This window comes from Salmo trutta, chromosome 27 (assembly GCF_901001165.1).
Source record: "Salmo trutta chromosome 27, fSalTru1.1, whole genome shotgun sequence".
Lineage (NCBI taxonomy): Eukaryota > Metazoa > Chordata > Actinopteri > Salmoniformes > Salmonidae > Salmo > Salmo trutta.
Genome location: NC_042983.1, coordinates 12293930 through 12307557, shown reverse-complemented (window position 1 = coordinate 12307557; position 13628 = coordinate 12293930). Strand labels below are relative to the sequence as shown.

The 13628-nt window shown below is 48.7% G+C and overlaps 1 protein-coding gene across 6 annotated transcripts in view; it reads left to right on the top strand.

Annotated features, from left to right (window-relative positions):
• The window catches only part of LOC115164321 (autism susceptibility gene 2 protein), a 388322-nt gene that overhangs the window by 147362 nt on the left and 227332 nt on the right, over window positions 1–13628 (top strand). For all 6 annotated transcript variants that reach the window (XM_029716684.1, XM_029716683.1, XM_029716686.1 and 3 more), the window contains exons 3-4: window positions 3970–4071; window positions 10377–10412. In XM_029716684.1, the coding sequence (XP_029572544.1) occupies window positions 3970–4071; window positions 10377–10412 (138 nt within the window). The remainder of the gene's footprint in view (window positions 1–3969; window positions 4072–10376; window positions 10413–13628) is intronic.

Below are 13628 nucleotides of genomic sequence, written 5' to 3'. Positions count from 1 at the left end.
TGTTCTGTGCACAGACCGTGCAGGCGGCGACAAAAGCCATGACGTCAAGTACCATGGTAGGCCACAACACGGCCAGTGGCCACTACGTTGTCGCACGAAGGCCAGGATCTGCCAGGAGCCTGGGTGGCAGGCAAGCCTGGAGGAATGGGCCCACTCCACGAACCCGCGGAGCGGACAGCGTCAGACACGAATACCCGGTTATCTGCCCCCCCCCCAGAGTTCGGCTGGGACTGCTGTGCCTTCCGGATCTGTTTCCCGATACCCCAACTGAGTGCCATTGCCAGGCATAAAGTGGGAAGGATGGTCCCGGGCTCCGGGGTGGTAGCCGTGGGGTTATAGTGGCGAGACAGGGCATCCGGCTTGACGTTCTTGGACCCCAGCCGGTATGAGAGGGAAAATTTAACCGGGTAAACAGCAGGGCCCATCACGCCTGCCTGGAGTTGAGGCGCTAGGTGGTGTGGAGATGTTTGGCCCCTTCGAACCAGTGCCTCCATTCCTCCAATGCCATCTTAACCGCGAGAAGCTCCCGATTCCCCACATCGTAATTCCTCTCCGTGGCATTGAGGCGGTGGAAGAAGAAGGTGCAGGGATGCAGCTTAAGGTCCAGGGTAGAATGCTGGAACAGAACAGCCGCCACTCCGACATCCGAAGCGTTGGCCTCCACCACGAACTGACGGGAAGGGTCCGGATGAACTAGGATTGGAGCGATGGCGAACTGGTGTTTAAGCTCCCGGAATGCCCGGTCCGCGGCCGTGGACCACGTGAACGGAACCTTGGTAGAGGTGAGGGCAGACAGGGGGAGGCCAGGGTGCTATAACCCCAAATAAAGCGACGGATAAAATTTGGCGAACCCCAGGAAGCGTTGCAGTTGCACCCTGGATGTAGGCTGAGGCCAATCCACCACTGCTTTCACCTTCTCTGGATCCATCTTGACGCTCCCAGCAGAGATGATGTAGCCCAGAAAGGGAATTGTGGAGCGATGGAACTCATACTTTTCATCCTTAACGTACAACTGGTTCTCCAGAAGGCGCTGGAGAACCTGCCGGACATGGAGCACGTGTTCTTGGGGGGAGCGGGAGAAGAAGAGGATGTCATCAATGTAGACGAAGACGAACCAGTTCAGCATGTCGCAGAGAACGTCATTCACCAGAGCCTGGAACACGGCAGGGGCGTTGGTGAGGCCAAAGGGAATCCGCACCAGGTGGGAGGCTTACGTAGCACCAGCTTGGAGGACACAGTGGCCCCCTGGAGCGGCTCGGAGGACGAGGAAATGAGTGGTAGCGAAAAACAGTTATTTACAGTGATGTCATTGAGTCCCCGGTAATCAATGCACGGGCGCAGGGTCTTGTCCTTCTTCTCCACTAAGAAGAACCCTGTGTAGTCCTCCATAGCCTTGGTTTCAGTTCCCGACAGCGAGTACAGACGACCCAGGGGGCGGCGTGGTGCTAGGGAGAAGGTCAATCCCGCAGTCATAGGGGCGGTGCGGCGGAAGGGAAGTGGCCGGGACTTGCGGAACACCTCCCGGAGATCCTGGTACTCCGCGGGAATGGCGGAGAGATCCAGAACCACCTCTGAGGGCCCAGAAAGATGTCTTGGGGTAGGTTGCACCGACTTCAGACAGTGGGCATGGCAGAACAATCTCCAGGCCATGATGGCACCCGTAGATCAGTTAATGAGTGGGTTGGGTCGCTGGAGCCAGGAGTATCCAAAACCACGGGGATCTGGGGAGACTTGATGAGCAGGAACTGAATGGTCTCACTGTGATTCCCTGACACACGTAGGTTGATGGGAGTGGTCTTATGGGTGACCCGACCTATAGAGCGCCCGTCCAACGCTCTAACATCCACAGGAATGGAGAGGGGCTGAGTGGCAATGGGGACCCGGAGAGATTTCCCCATAGCAGAATGACATGAAAGGGGGTGCGAGTAAGGGAAGCAGAAAAGTTCCCCATATGGCCCACCAGAGTACTCACTCCTACAGGTGAGCCTGGTCTTTTACCGGGAATGAGGACACAAAATGACCAAAAGTCCCGCAATACAGACGGTTCCTTGTGCTAATCCGGTGTTGCCGTTCCGCTGGCGACAGCCCAGCCCTGCCTAGTTGCATGGGCTCGTGACTCTTGAAGAAGGTCGGGAAATCTCGGGTGCTCTCGGCCACGGAACCGTCGGGGACTTCCGAGATGACTCGGAGGCGAGGTGGAATCCCTGGATGTGCGAGTGAAATCGAATTTCCTCTCCATCTGTCGTTCCCACAATCCCCCATCGATGCGGATGGTCAAAGCGATGAGGGTGTCAAAATCTGTGGGTAACTCCCGAGCCGCAAGCTCGCCCTTAACCTCCTCCGAAACGCCTTACAGGAACATGTCAACACAGTGCTTCCGGGTTCAACGCGCTCACCGCTGCCATCATACGGAAATCCACCGCATAGTCGGCCACAGTGCGGGCATCCTGCCAGAGCTGGATTAGCTTCCGGGTAGCTTCTCTCCCGTATAACAGGGCATCAAAGTCCTTCCTCACCTCTCCCACAAACCCCTCCAGGCTCGCTCATATGGCCGGCTGCTGTTCCCACACAGCGGTAGCCCAGGTGAGAGCCCTTCCAGACATCTGCGTGATGAGGTAGGCTATTTTGGAGCGATCCGAGGGAAGGAGGAGGGCTGAAACTCGGAAATGAGGGCACACTGAGCTAGAAACGCCCGACAGGTGCTCGGCTCTCCATTAAAGCATTCTGGAGGAGGTAACCCGGGAAGGTGGAGTGGCCGTTGGGGTGGTGCTGCTAACTGCTGAGCTGCTGAGGGGCGGTGGGGTTACCACCGTGGCAAGCTGCCCCCCAGACGACCTGCGGAATTACTCCAGTGGCATGTCCAACTCCCGGTCATGGTGCTCAGCCAACGTTTGGACCCACTCCATCAGCCCACGAAGCAATTCCTCATGCCTACCAATGGATGTTCCTTGGGAGGAGGTGGCGTTGCACAGCTGGTCCGGGTTTGCTTGGTCAGTCATGGCCAGTTCGTACTATCGGGTATGAAGGTAAGACCCAGATGCAGACCACATCGAATAAACAATAGTTTAATATTCCAACAGGGGCAGGCAATAGACAGGTCAAGGCAGGCAGGGGTCAGTAAACCAGAGGTGGGGCAACAGTACTGGGCGGCAGGCAGGCTCAGGGTAAGGCAGAGGTCGGTAATCCAGAGGGGGGCAAAGGTACAGGTCGGCAAGCAGGCTCAGGGTCAGGGGCAGGCAGAGGGGTCAGGACAGGCAAGGGTCAAAACCAGGAGGGTGAGAAAAGAGAGACTGGAAAAAGCAGGAGCTGAGTCAAAAACACTAGTTGACTTGAACAAACAAGACGAACTGGCAACAGACAAACAGAGAACACAAGAATAAATACACAGGGGATAATGGGCGACACCTGGAGGGGGGTGGAGACAATCACAAAGACAGGTGAAACAGATGTGTGAATAGTTGTGATGGAGTTTGGGTCATGTTGTATCAAGGAGTTGCTGTGTAGCTGGTCTTCTTCGGCTCGAGTCGTACTTATTTTTTTATTCCATTTTTTATTTGACCTTTATTTAACTAAGCAAGTCAGTTAAGAACAAATTCTTATTTACAATGACGACCTACCTAGGCCAAACCCGGACGATGCTGGGCCAATTGTGCGCCACCCTATGGGACTCCCTATCACAGCCGGATGTGATACATCTTGGATTCAAACCAGGGACTGTAGTGACACCTCTTGCACTGAGATGTAGTGCCTTAGACAGCTGTGCCACTCGGGAGCACGAAGAGATACTTTGTCTCTGATCTAGAAAACATTTTTGGTAACACTTTATGAATACCCTCTTCATAATGCATTGCGAGCACATGTATAATGCGTTATGATCTATACATAATGCATTATAATGCACAACATATTTTTTCAAGAATTTTATACTGTATAATAATGTGTGCTTCTTCCTCTGTGTCTCTCCTCCAGATCAAGGCCCTGCAGGTACGCCCAGTGAAGCTGGACGCGGATGGGGCCATGCAGGAATTCAACAGACCCAACAGGAGCACCTCTAAAGAGCACCTCAGTGAGGTGAGAGAGACCCCCTAGTCCTACCCCCCAGACCATCAGGCCCCAATACCTCCAGACCACCACACCTCCAGAATCCCAGACCATATCTACCTACCTTGTTGCAACACGATTAACTAGGGTCGTTACTCTCCCAGACCCTTCAGAGCTCCTAGCAAGAGACCAGGCCAGCGGCAGACTGTCCAGGGCTGAAGGGCCCTGAGGAGGAGAAGAGAGAGAGGGGGCAGAGAGGCAGCAGTGAGAGGGCAGCTGGTGCAGTAGCTCATACTGGCCCAGACTCACACCTCATAAATCCCCATGCATTAGAAAACTTGCCTGGTCAACAGTGACAAGCAGGAAACGATTATCCAAGACACACAGACACACAGCTATCACACTACGTTTTCTTCTCAAATTGTACCCTATTCCCTATATAGTGCACTACTTTTGACCAGGGACCATAGGGCCCATTGGGAATAGGGTATAATTTGGCATGCAGCCTAGATGCCCCATGCATTATTAAAAGCCTGCTATGGTTATGTAGATGTGACCTAACACCATTCAGCCAGGTGGTAGCTGACCCTCGCCGAGTTAAAAGGTTAAAGGTCTTTCCAATTACTGCCGAGCCTGCGTCCATATGCTAGCACATTTAAAAGATGAGTGGCTTGCGTAGTAAATGGTGGCAACTAGGAGGTCGGTTGGTGCTAGGGATGAAATAATGCAATTTAGATACAGGGGAAGTAATGAGAATTTATGCAAAATCCCCAAGCGGCTCATTTTAAATGAATGTCGAATATGCTTCCTAACTAATGCCTGTCAACCGGGCCTCCCAAACCTCACTAAATTCAATCAGACAGTTAATTTAGCTGCACAGAACGGGGGGAGCATGGAGGGAGAGAGGGGGTTTGCTGCTTCTACAGCTGAAGAAGTGATCGAGGAAAAATGATGGAGCGAACAGATTTTAATGAACTTATTAAATACGTTGTTCAAGCTATTCAGAATTCCAAAAGAAAATCTAGAGACGTGGAGAGAGGGAGAGAAAAATAAACACTCCCCACCAACATTTTATTTTCCCTTCCCTTCGACCTCCTTTTCTAAGCCTCCTCTCTCTCTTTCTCTCTGCCTCTCTTGTCTCCCCCCTGCCATTCCTCATGAATTTGTGTAAAAGGCTGTTTTTAAATGAAAAAGTCAGGAGAAAGAGCTGGGTTTGACAGATAAAAGGATGCTGGCGGATGACAGTTCTGACAGGGAAATGCAGCAGTGAAAAGGGTGTTGGGGGTACGGGAGGGTAAGGGGAAGAACTGTTTAAAATGGCATGCTGTAATCGCTGACGGTGTTAGATATGGCATCTCTCTAATCTCCTGCCAAATAGATGGTGCAAAGACACTGATCGCTGTAGCCATGCCATTCATCCCTATCTATCTCTCTGAAATACAGCTAGGCTCTCTGAGAGAGAGAGAGAGAGAGAGAGAGAGAGAGAGAGAGAGAGAGAGAGAGAGAGAGAGAGAGAGAGAGAGAGAGAGAGAGAGAGAGAGAGATGGCCACTACTGGAGAGGAAGCACTTCCTATTTCTATAAACACTATTTTCCTTTTTCAACTCTGCCACTGCATTGCAAATTTTCATTAAATACATAACGCACATTTAATATCCACATCAAAGTGGTCCCAGGCTGTAAGAGCTCTTAACTAAATATGTACTCTACTGTACCCACGATTCATGAGTCAAATGGATTTTGTGTTGTTGGACTGCCAAAAGGAAACAGAGACAAACGAGAAGCTTGCTGCCTCCTCTCCGTACTGAGAACAGTCATGCATCAATTTAGGAAGCAGCGATAGAGACGTGCGTGGAGATGTTGTTTATTCATCTCCACGGTAGCTAGGGTCTTGTATCTGTTTACGTTGACTAGGTAATTCTACCCCTGGCTCAGCTGGGCCTAGGCAGAAAGCTGCCGTACAGGCAGGGATTAGGGAAATGTAGAGGGAGATTTTCTCTGCATCTGTGTTAGTGTAGGGAGGGAGGTGGAGGGGGGAGAGGGGAGATGGGACAAGGGGGAAGAGAACATTACTGCTGGGGTCTCACCCATCCACACAACCACCCACACTCTTAGAAAAAAGGTGCTATCTAGAACCTTAAAGGGTTCTTAGGCTGTCCCAATAAGATAACCGTTTCAAAGAACCCTTTCCGGTTGCAGGTAGAACCCTTTTGGTTCCAGCTAGAACCATTTTGGGTTCCAGGTAGAACCCTTTCTAAAGAGGGTTCTACCTGGAACCCTAAATGGTTATATCTGGAACCAAAAATGGTTCTACCTGGAACCAAAAAGGGTTCTCTTATGGGGACAGCTGAAGAACCCTTTTGGAACCATTTTTTCTAAGAGTGCAGTTCTCCTGGAGAGCGGTGAGTCCTGCTGCTGGTTGCATGCTGGATGCTGGCCCCGTCTTTTTTTAACACACTTCACGCTCCGCCAAGCCATGATTGGCCCCTTTAAGTTCTCGCACCTCTAAAACCAATAGTCAGTCCCGTAGGAAAACCAACCGCCCTGCTTGTCACCGTGGCTTTGAGGGTTCGGGGGAGGGGGCGTGGAAATGGGGAGAGGATTAGGGGGCGGATTTAGCAACATTTCTGTTCTCCGGGGCTGTTTAGTTAACCCTAAAACACTGCCAGTGTCCTCCACACCCCCACACCCCTATACCTCTCCCCTATCCTCCCCTTCCTCGCTGCTGCGTCTCTGGGGCAGGTTCTTAAATGCTTTTGAAGTATTAAGCGCTGCAGAAATCCATTGAGAGCCATGTATAATGGCTTTTAAGAGAGAGTGTTTAGCTATATCCCGACCCCATGGCTTATGAACCTGCTTTAATGGATTTTTTCCCCTCTTCCCTTCACCCGGACTAAATCCAATGGATTGTCCCTCATTATCATTTAAATAAGACTCTCTTTCTACTCCAAACGCTCCAACTTGAATGAAACCTGCATAGTAAGGCTAATTCCAAATGGCTTTGGCCTACCACTACCGCACTGAGTCACACACACATATACACACACTCATGCACACACACACACACACACACGCACACACACACCACATATGTTGTTCACTTTTTCCCCTTTGTGTCCACATACATGGCCGGCTCTGCCCTTCTGCCCTCCACATCTAGCCCTCCCTCTCTCTCTCTCTCTCTCTGGCAGTGGGGACAGAAGGGGTGAATAGAGAGGGAATAGTCTTTTGATTCCCGCAGAGCTGACTTTCCGGTTCGCCATAGGACACCTCCCTAATCGTCACAGTGGGGTTGAGTCTGTGAATCAGAGGGAGCAGAGGCACTGATGACAGCTAAAGCACAGAAGCAGGTGTGGGAAGGAGGGATAGAGGGAGAGAGAGATGGATGGAGGGATTGGAGGTACTATGGACAAAATTGGTCTAGCAGAAAAGTCCCCTCCTGAGACTGGAGGAGAAATTGCCAATCGAAACGGAGAAGTAAAAGGGGGGGAAGTGGAAGGTGTGGAAGGAGCGGGAGATTGGTATTCTGAGTGAGAGGGAAGAGACAGAGAGAGAGACAGAAAGAGAGAGAGACAGAGAAAGATAAAGAGAGGGAGAGAGACAGAGACATACAGAGAGAGACAGAGAGACAGGGAAAGAGATAGAGAGCAGCTTTCTCCAGTCTATCTGGCCCCTCACTTGGAGTTGAACCAGGATGACTCTGTCAGGGGCCTCGTCTATCAACAGAAGCGAGCACTGTCAGCATACACATGACAGTTTTATTATACAATGTCAGTGTATTTGACATTATAAGTGCATAAGTTACATTCATTATTGGATTTGTCCACACATGCATTCAAAACTCAACTTTGACCCTAAACTACACCCCAATACATATACTCTAAATGTAATTTTTTTTACACAAATCAATGAAAGATGTGTTTTTAAGAGTAATGCAATGGAATGGTATACAGTATTTAGGCAGCACCAATGACTTGATCACTCAAAAAACACATATTTCAAAGTGTTTTAACGGCATGGGTGGTGGGTGTTGTCAGTCTTAAGCATTGATATTCAGTCGTAAGCATTCCTACCTGTGTATTTTCCTTTGTAGTACTACAGGAAATCACGGACTACAAAAACAAAAACAGCCACGTGACGGATACCGACGTCACACTTCCAGACAAACTAAACACCTACTTTGCCCGCTTTGAGGATAATACAGTTCCACTGTCGCGGCTCGCTAACAAAGACTGAGGTCCACCCCTCTCCTTCTCAGTGGCTGACGTGAGTAAAACATTTAAACATGTTAAACCTCGCAAAGCTGCCGGCCCAGACGGAATCCCTAGCCGCGTCCTCGGAGCATACGCAGACCAGCTGGCTGGTGTGTTTACGGACATATTTAATCGCTCCCTATCCCAGTCTGTTGTCCCCATATGCTTTGAGATGGCTACCATTGTTCCTTTACCCAAGAAGGCAAAGATAACTGAACTAAATGACTACTGCCCCGTAGCACTCACTTCTGTCATCATGAAGTGCTTTGAGAGGCTAGTCAAGGATCATATCACCGCCACCCTACCTGACACCCTAGACCCACTTCAGTTTGCATACCGCCCCAACAGGTCCACAGATGACGCAATCGCCATCGCACTGCACACTGCCCTATCCCATCTAGACAAAAATAATACCTATGTAAGAATGCTGTTCATTGACTACAGCTCAGCATTAATCACCATAGTACCCTCCAAGCTCATCATCAAGCTGGAGGCCCTGGGTCTCAACCCCTCCCTCTGCAACTGGGTCCTGGACTTTCTGACAGGCCGCCCCCAGGTGGTGAAGGTATGAAACTTAATCTCCACTTCGCTGACCCTCAACACTGGGGCCGCATCAGGGTGTGTGCTCAGCCCTCTCCTGTACTCCCTGTTCACCCACGACTGTATGGCAATGCACGCCTCCAACTCAATCATCAAGTTTGCAGACGACACAACAGTAGTGGGCTTGATCACCAACAATGACGAGACAGCCTACAGGGAGGAGGTGAGGGCACTCGGAGTGTGGTGTCAGCAAAACAACCTCTCACTCAACGTCAAAAAAACAAAGGAGATGTCGTGGACTTCAGGAAACAGCAGAGAGCACCCCCCAATCCACATCGAAGGGACAGCAATGGAGAAGGTGGAAAGATAAGTTCCTGGGCGTACACATCACTGACAAAATGAAATGGTCCACCCACACAGACAGTGTGGTGAAGAAGGCGCAATAGCGCCTCTTCAACCTCAGGAGGCTGAAGAAATTTGGCTTGTCACCCAAAACCCTGACAAACCTTTACAGATGCACAATCGAGAGCATCCTGTCAGGCTGTATCACAGCCAGGTACGGCAACTGCTCCGCCCTCAACCGCAAGGCTCTCCAAAGGGTGGTGTGGTCTGCACAACGCATCACCGGGGGAAAACTACCTGCCCTCCATGACACCTACAGCACCTGATGTCACAGGAAGGCCAAAAAGATCATGAAGGACAACAACCACCCGAGCCACTGCCTGTTCACCCCGCTATCATCCAGAAGGCGAGGTCAGTACAGGTGCATCAAAGCTGGGACCGAGAGATTGAGAAACAGCTTCTATCTCAAGGCCATCAGACTGCTAAACAGCAATCACTAACTCAAAGAGGCTGCTGCCTACATTGAGACCCAATCACTGGACACTTTAATAAATGAATCACTAGTCACTTTAAACAATGTCACTTTAAATAATGACACTTTAATAATGTTTACATATCTTACATTACTCATATCACATGTAAATACTGTATTTTATACCATCTACTGCACCTTGCCTATGCCGCTCGGCCATCGCTCATCCATATACTTATATGCACATATTCTCATTCACCCCTTTAGATTTGTGTGTATTAGGTAGTTGTTGGGGAATTGTTAGATTACTTGTTAGATTTGTGTGTATTAGGTAGTTGTTGGGAATTGTTAGATTATTTGTTAGATATTACTGCACTGTTGGAACTAGAAGCACAAGCATTTCGCTACACTCGGATTAACATTTGCTAACCATGTGTATGTGACCAATAAAATGTGATTTGATTTGATACCCTTGACTCCAGTGGCGTCATTTCATTTGCACTGCAGTAAGCAGTTGTTTTGAGCAAAATACCCTTTTCATCTCCCCTCTCCCTAGTCAAGGCCATCCAAAATGAATGGCAGTGACGTTTTTGCTAGCTAGTACAGGTCGGGCGCAGGCGGTGAGGGAGAAGGTTAACGTGAATATTGATATTAAAGCGTTGCGGCTTCATCATGTCAGTGGCTGGCTCATGGTCCCTAAAGGTCAACCCTGTTCTCCTCTCTCTACAGAGCTCCACTCACTCGCTGTCAGGCCGGGGCTACTCGGTAAGTGACATTTTCATGCTTCATGGCTTTACGGCAGAATTACAATCTCAAACGGCTCTCTTTATTGCCCCGTCGCTCGACACTTTAATTATGTTAAATAGAGTAATGGAGAAATCATGATATTAGGGACATTACTCCTGGATGACTGACTGATTAAATTGTAGGAAGGAAAGGAAGAGATGCATCCCGAATGGCACCCTATTTCCTATGTAGTGCGCTATTTTTGACCAGGACCCTCTGGTCAAACGTAATGCACTATTTATGGAATAGGATACCATTTGAGACGCAACCAAGGTGTCCTGCTCTACCTTGGGTAAATGTGGCTGTTTTATTGACATCCATCACATCAGGCCGTGCAGGAAGGCAGCCGTTCAGTAGTTCTGCAGTTTAAGTGTTGGAGGAGATGTCTTCCTGCACTGCCTGCCAACTACAAGCCATTTGAATCAGTTGTCAGACAATATGCTTAAAAGCCTTTAAAAAAGTGAGTGACTGCATTGTTACATACCCCCTCCCCACACAATACATTTAATATCATATGCGCCCTTATTCTCTCAGAATACCCATAGCATAGCTGTTCTAATGTAGCCCTATCTTATGAATAGGGGAAATATAACTGCTTTCACATTCAACTCTATACTTTCATTACCTTTGAATTGAAAATGTATTATGCGTTTTTGTGTAAAGTGATAAATCTTGTCAGCCCAGTCCTTTTATACAGCACACTGTCTCACTTAGTGTCTCTAGGAGACTATTTTTACCACTTGAAAGCATATTTTGCAGACTACACAAGTCAACAGGATGTGTTTTTTAAACCTTATGAACCTGTTCACTTATCATTATTTCCAGAAAGCTGATGAGTATTGTTTTAATTATGCGGTTCAGAGTTGATAAAGGCAGTCTTGAGTCTTGTAGTTGTCCTTGTTGTCCTCTACATGAAGGGACAATTTATAGAGAGACATTTTTAGCTCCCGTTACACCACTAGACCTGCCTGTGAGTGACATATGGCAATTCCTATCGTAGCTTCAGTGTGATCAAACAAATAAACAACATCTATAAATGGTTTGTCACTGCTAATCAGGGGAAGAGTATCTGCTGAGGTAGCGCTTAAAGAGGCGAACAAAGCTTAAGTTAAAAGACATTGATCTGTGTGGGGTTTTATGGTGCTTCTGCGTGGAAATGGAACATGTCACTTTCCTATTCCCTCACGGCTGCATACTCACACAGAGATGTAAACAAACAAGACCTCCCGGAAGCTGCTGCAGCCCTTTGGCTCGAGCTGTCAGTTTAAGTCTGGTGGAGGGAAGGAAGGATGGAGGACGCCCCCTCTTCATCTGCTCTTGATGGAGAGAGAGCAGGGGGGAGAAAGAGAAAGAGAGAGAATATTATTGAGAGTAGGAGTAGGATCGAGAAAGGTTGAGAGAGGAGTAGTAAGTAAAGGAGAGGAGAGAGGGAGGAAAGTAAGAAAAAAACCTACGAAAGTGCACAGGAAGTCTGACATTGTCAAGCGCCTGCCCTGCCTCCCTATCTGATGGTGTGTGCTGCGCTGCAGTGTGGTGGAGCCCTTTGGGCTGCTTGTGGGCGGACTGACAGAGGGTTCGGCACAGGCTTCTGGGGCCATGCAGGAGCCCTTATCAGCAGGTGCTCCGGGCTCTGTGGTAGGGCCTAGGGCCTGTCTGAGAGAGAGACAGGGAGGGAGAGATGAAGGCAGCCGGTGTGGGAGGAAGGAGGGTGGTGGAGGGTTGGAGAGCACGCAGGCAGGCAAGCACACAGAGCGAGGAGGCACAGATAGCTGGGTTATCTGATGGTCAGCCCTGGGCTCTTATCACCATCTCCTGGCCTCGGGGGGGTTGTTATCTGTCACAAGGCACTAAGAGGTAAAATCCCAATCTCTCTTGACTGTTTGTTTTCCACTTCTATAGGAGATAACACCTCCACTATTTCCCTACCATATGTCTTTGACGCTGCCTGCCAGGCTGCTATATCTGAGAGGCACATTTGAGACGTAAAATAAGACATGGTTCAGATTTAGACTCCGATTTAGAAATTGGAGCTTTTGGAGGACTGAGGCCGTAGCAAATTGTAATGGTTGTTATAAAGAATATATTGTTGGAACAGACTATTTCTATGTACATGTTGGCATGTATTATTGGGTAACACTCAAATACTCCTTCCAGCCAAGATTATAATAAATTGTTCCAAGTACATTTTTGCGGTACTAATTCCAAAAAGAGTCAACGTAAAAATATATCCACAGGGAAAAGCACACGCAGGATATCAAAGTTATATCCTTAGTATTTTCATTTATTTAGAGCCAACACATTAACACCCAATTTTGATATCCTGCCTGTGCTTTTCCCTGTGGATATATTTTTATTGGGTAACACCCCTGGATCAATCTATACAGGCGTGCATACAGTACGTAGGTGTAGATTAGAACGTGCAATATGGTAAATTCTCCATTTTCCATTGGACTGTCATACACAAGCTGTACACATAGATTTTCTGAGATTTTTTGTTTGTTGATGACAGTACCCACCCCCACCGTCCATATCCATCACCCCTTACACGAATTTGTTGAAAACTTGACTGTTGACAACAGGCGATATGCAGCACAGCCACAGAGCACCACTATCAGTCTGAGGTAAAATGTGCAGTAGTTTATCAGGTCCTGCTTCCCTCTCCTCTCCTCTGTGTTCTGCTGGCTTCATAATAGTGCCACCCATGTTGGGAAGACAATATCTGGCCCATTTCCTCAACTGTTCGCTACCTGCTTGTTTTTACAGGGGAGAGGAGAAGAAGATGGGCCCTGGCCTAGGTTTGTCTGGTGATTTATCTTTCTCTCTGGAGCCCTCGATAAAAACCTCCAGTTCTCTTCTGTGCCTCGCTCGGCGAGATAGGCTTTAAGAGACGGAGGAAAATGTCAAAATATCTTGGTACGTCTATCTGCTCTTCCGATCTTCTCCGCAGGCTTGAAACGGAGCCGAGGAGGGAGACAGTTCACGAAAAAAAACTAGCTCTTTTTCCTTTTCTCCAGATGAAGCGATTGAGCTTCCCCCAGCCTAGTCCACTGAACCACTGAAGGCCCAGTTTTTTTTCTCTTCACATTGAGAGTAGATACACTGTGCTCTGAGTTCTGGTAGGTTTTGCGGTTTATGGTCTATCAGTTGCATTTACACTTTTCTTGTTGGAGGTTACAACTTTAGCTGGTCTGTCTA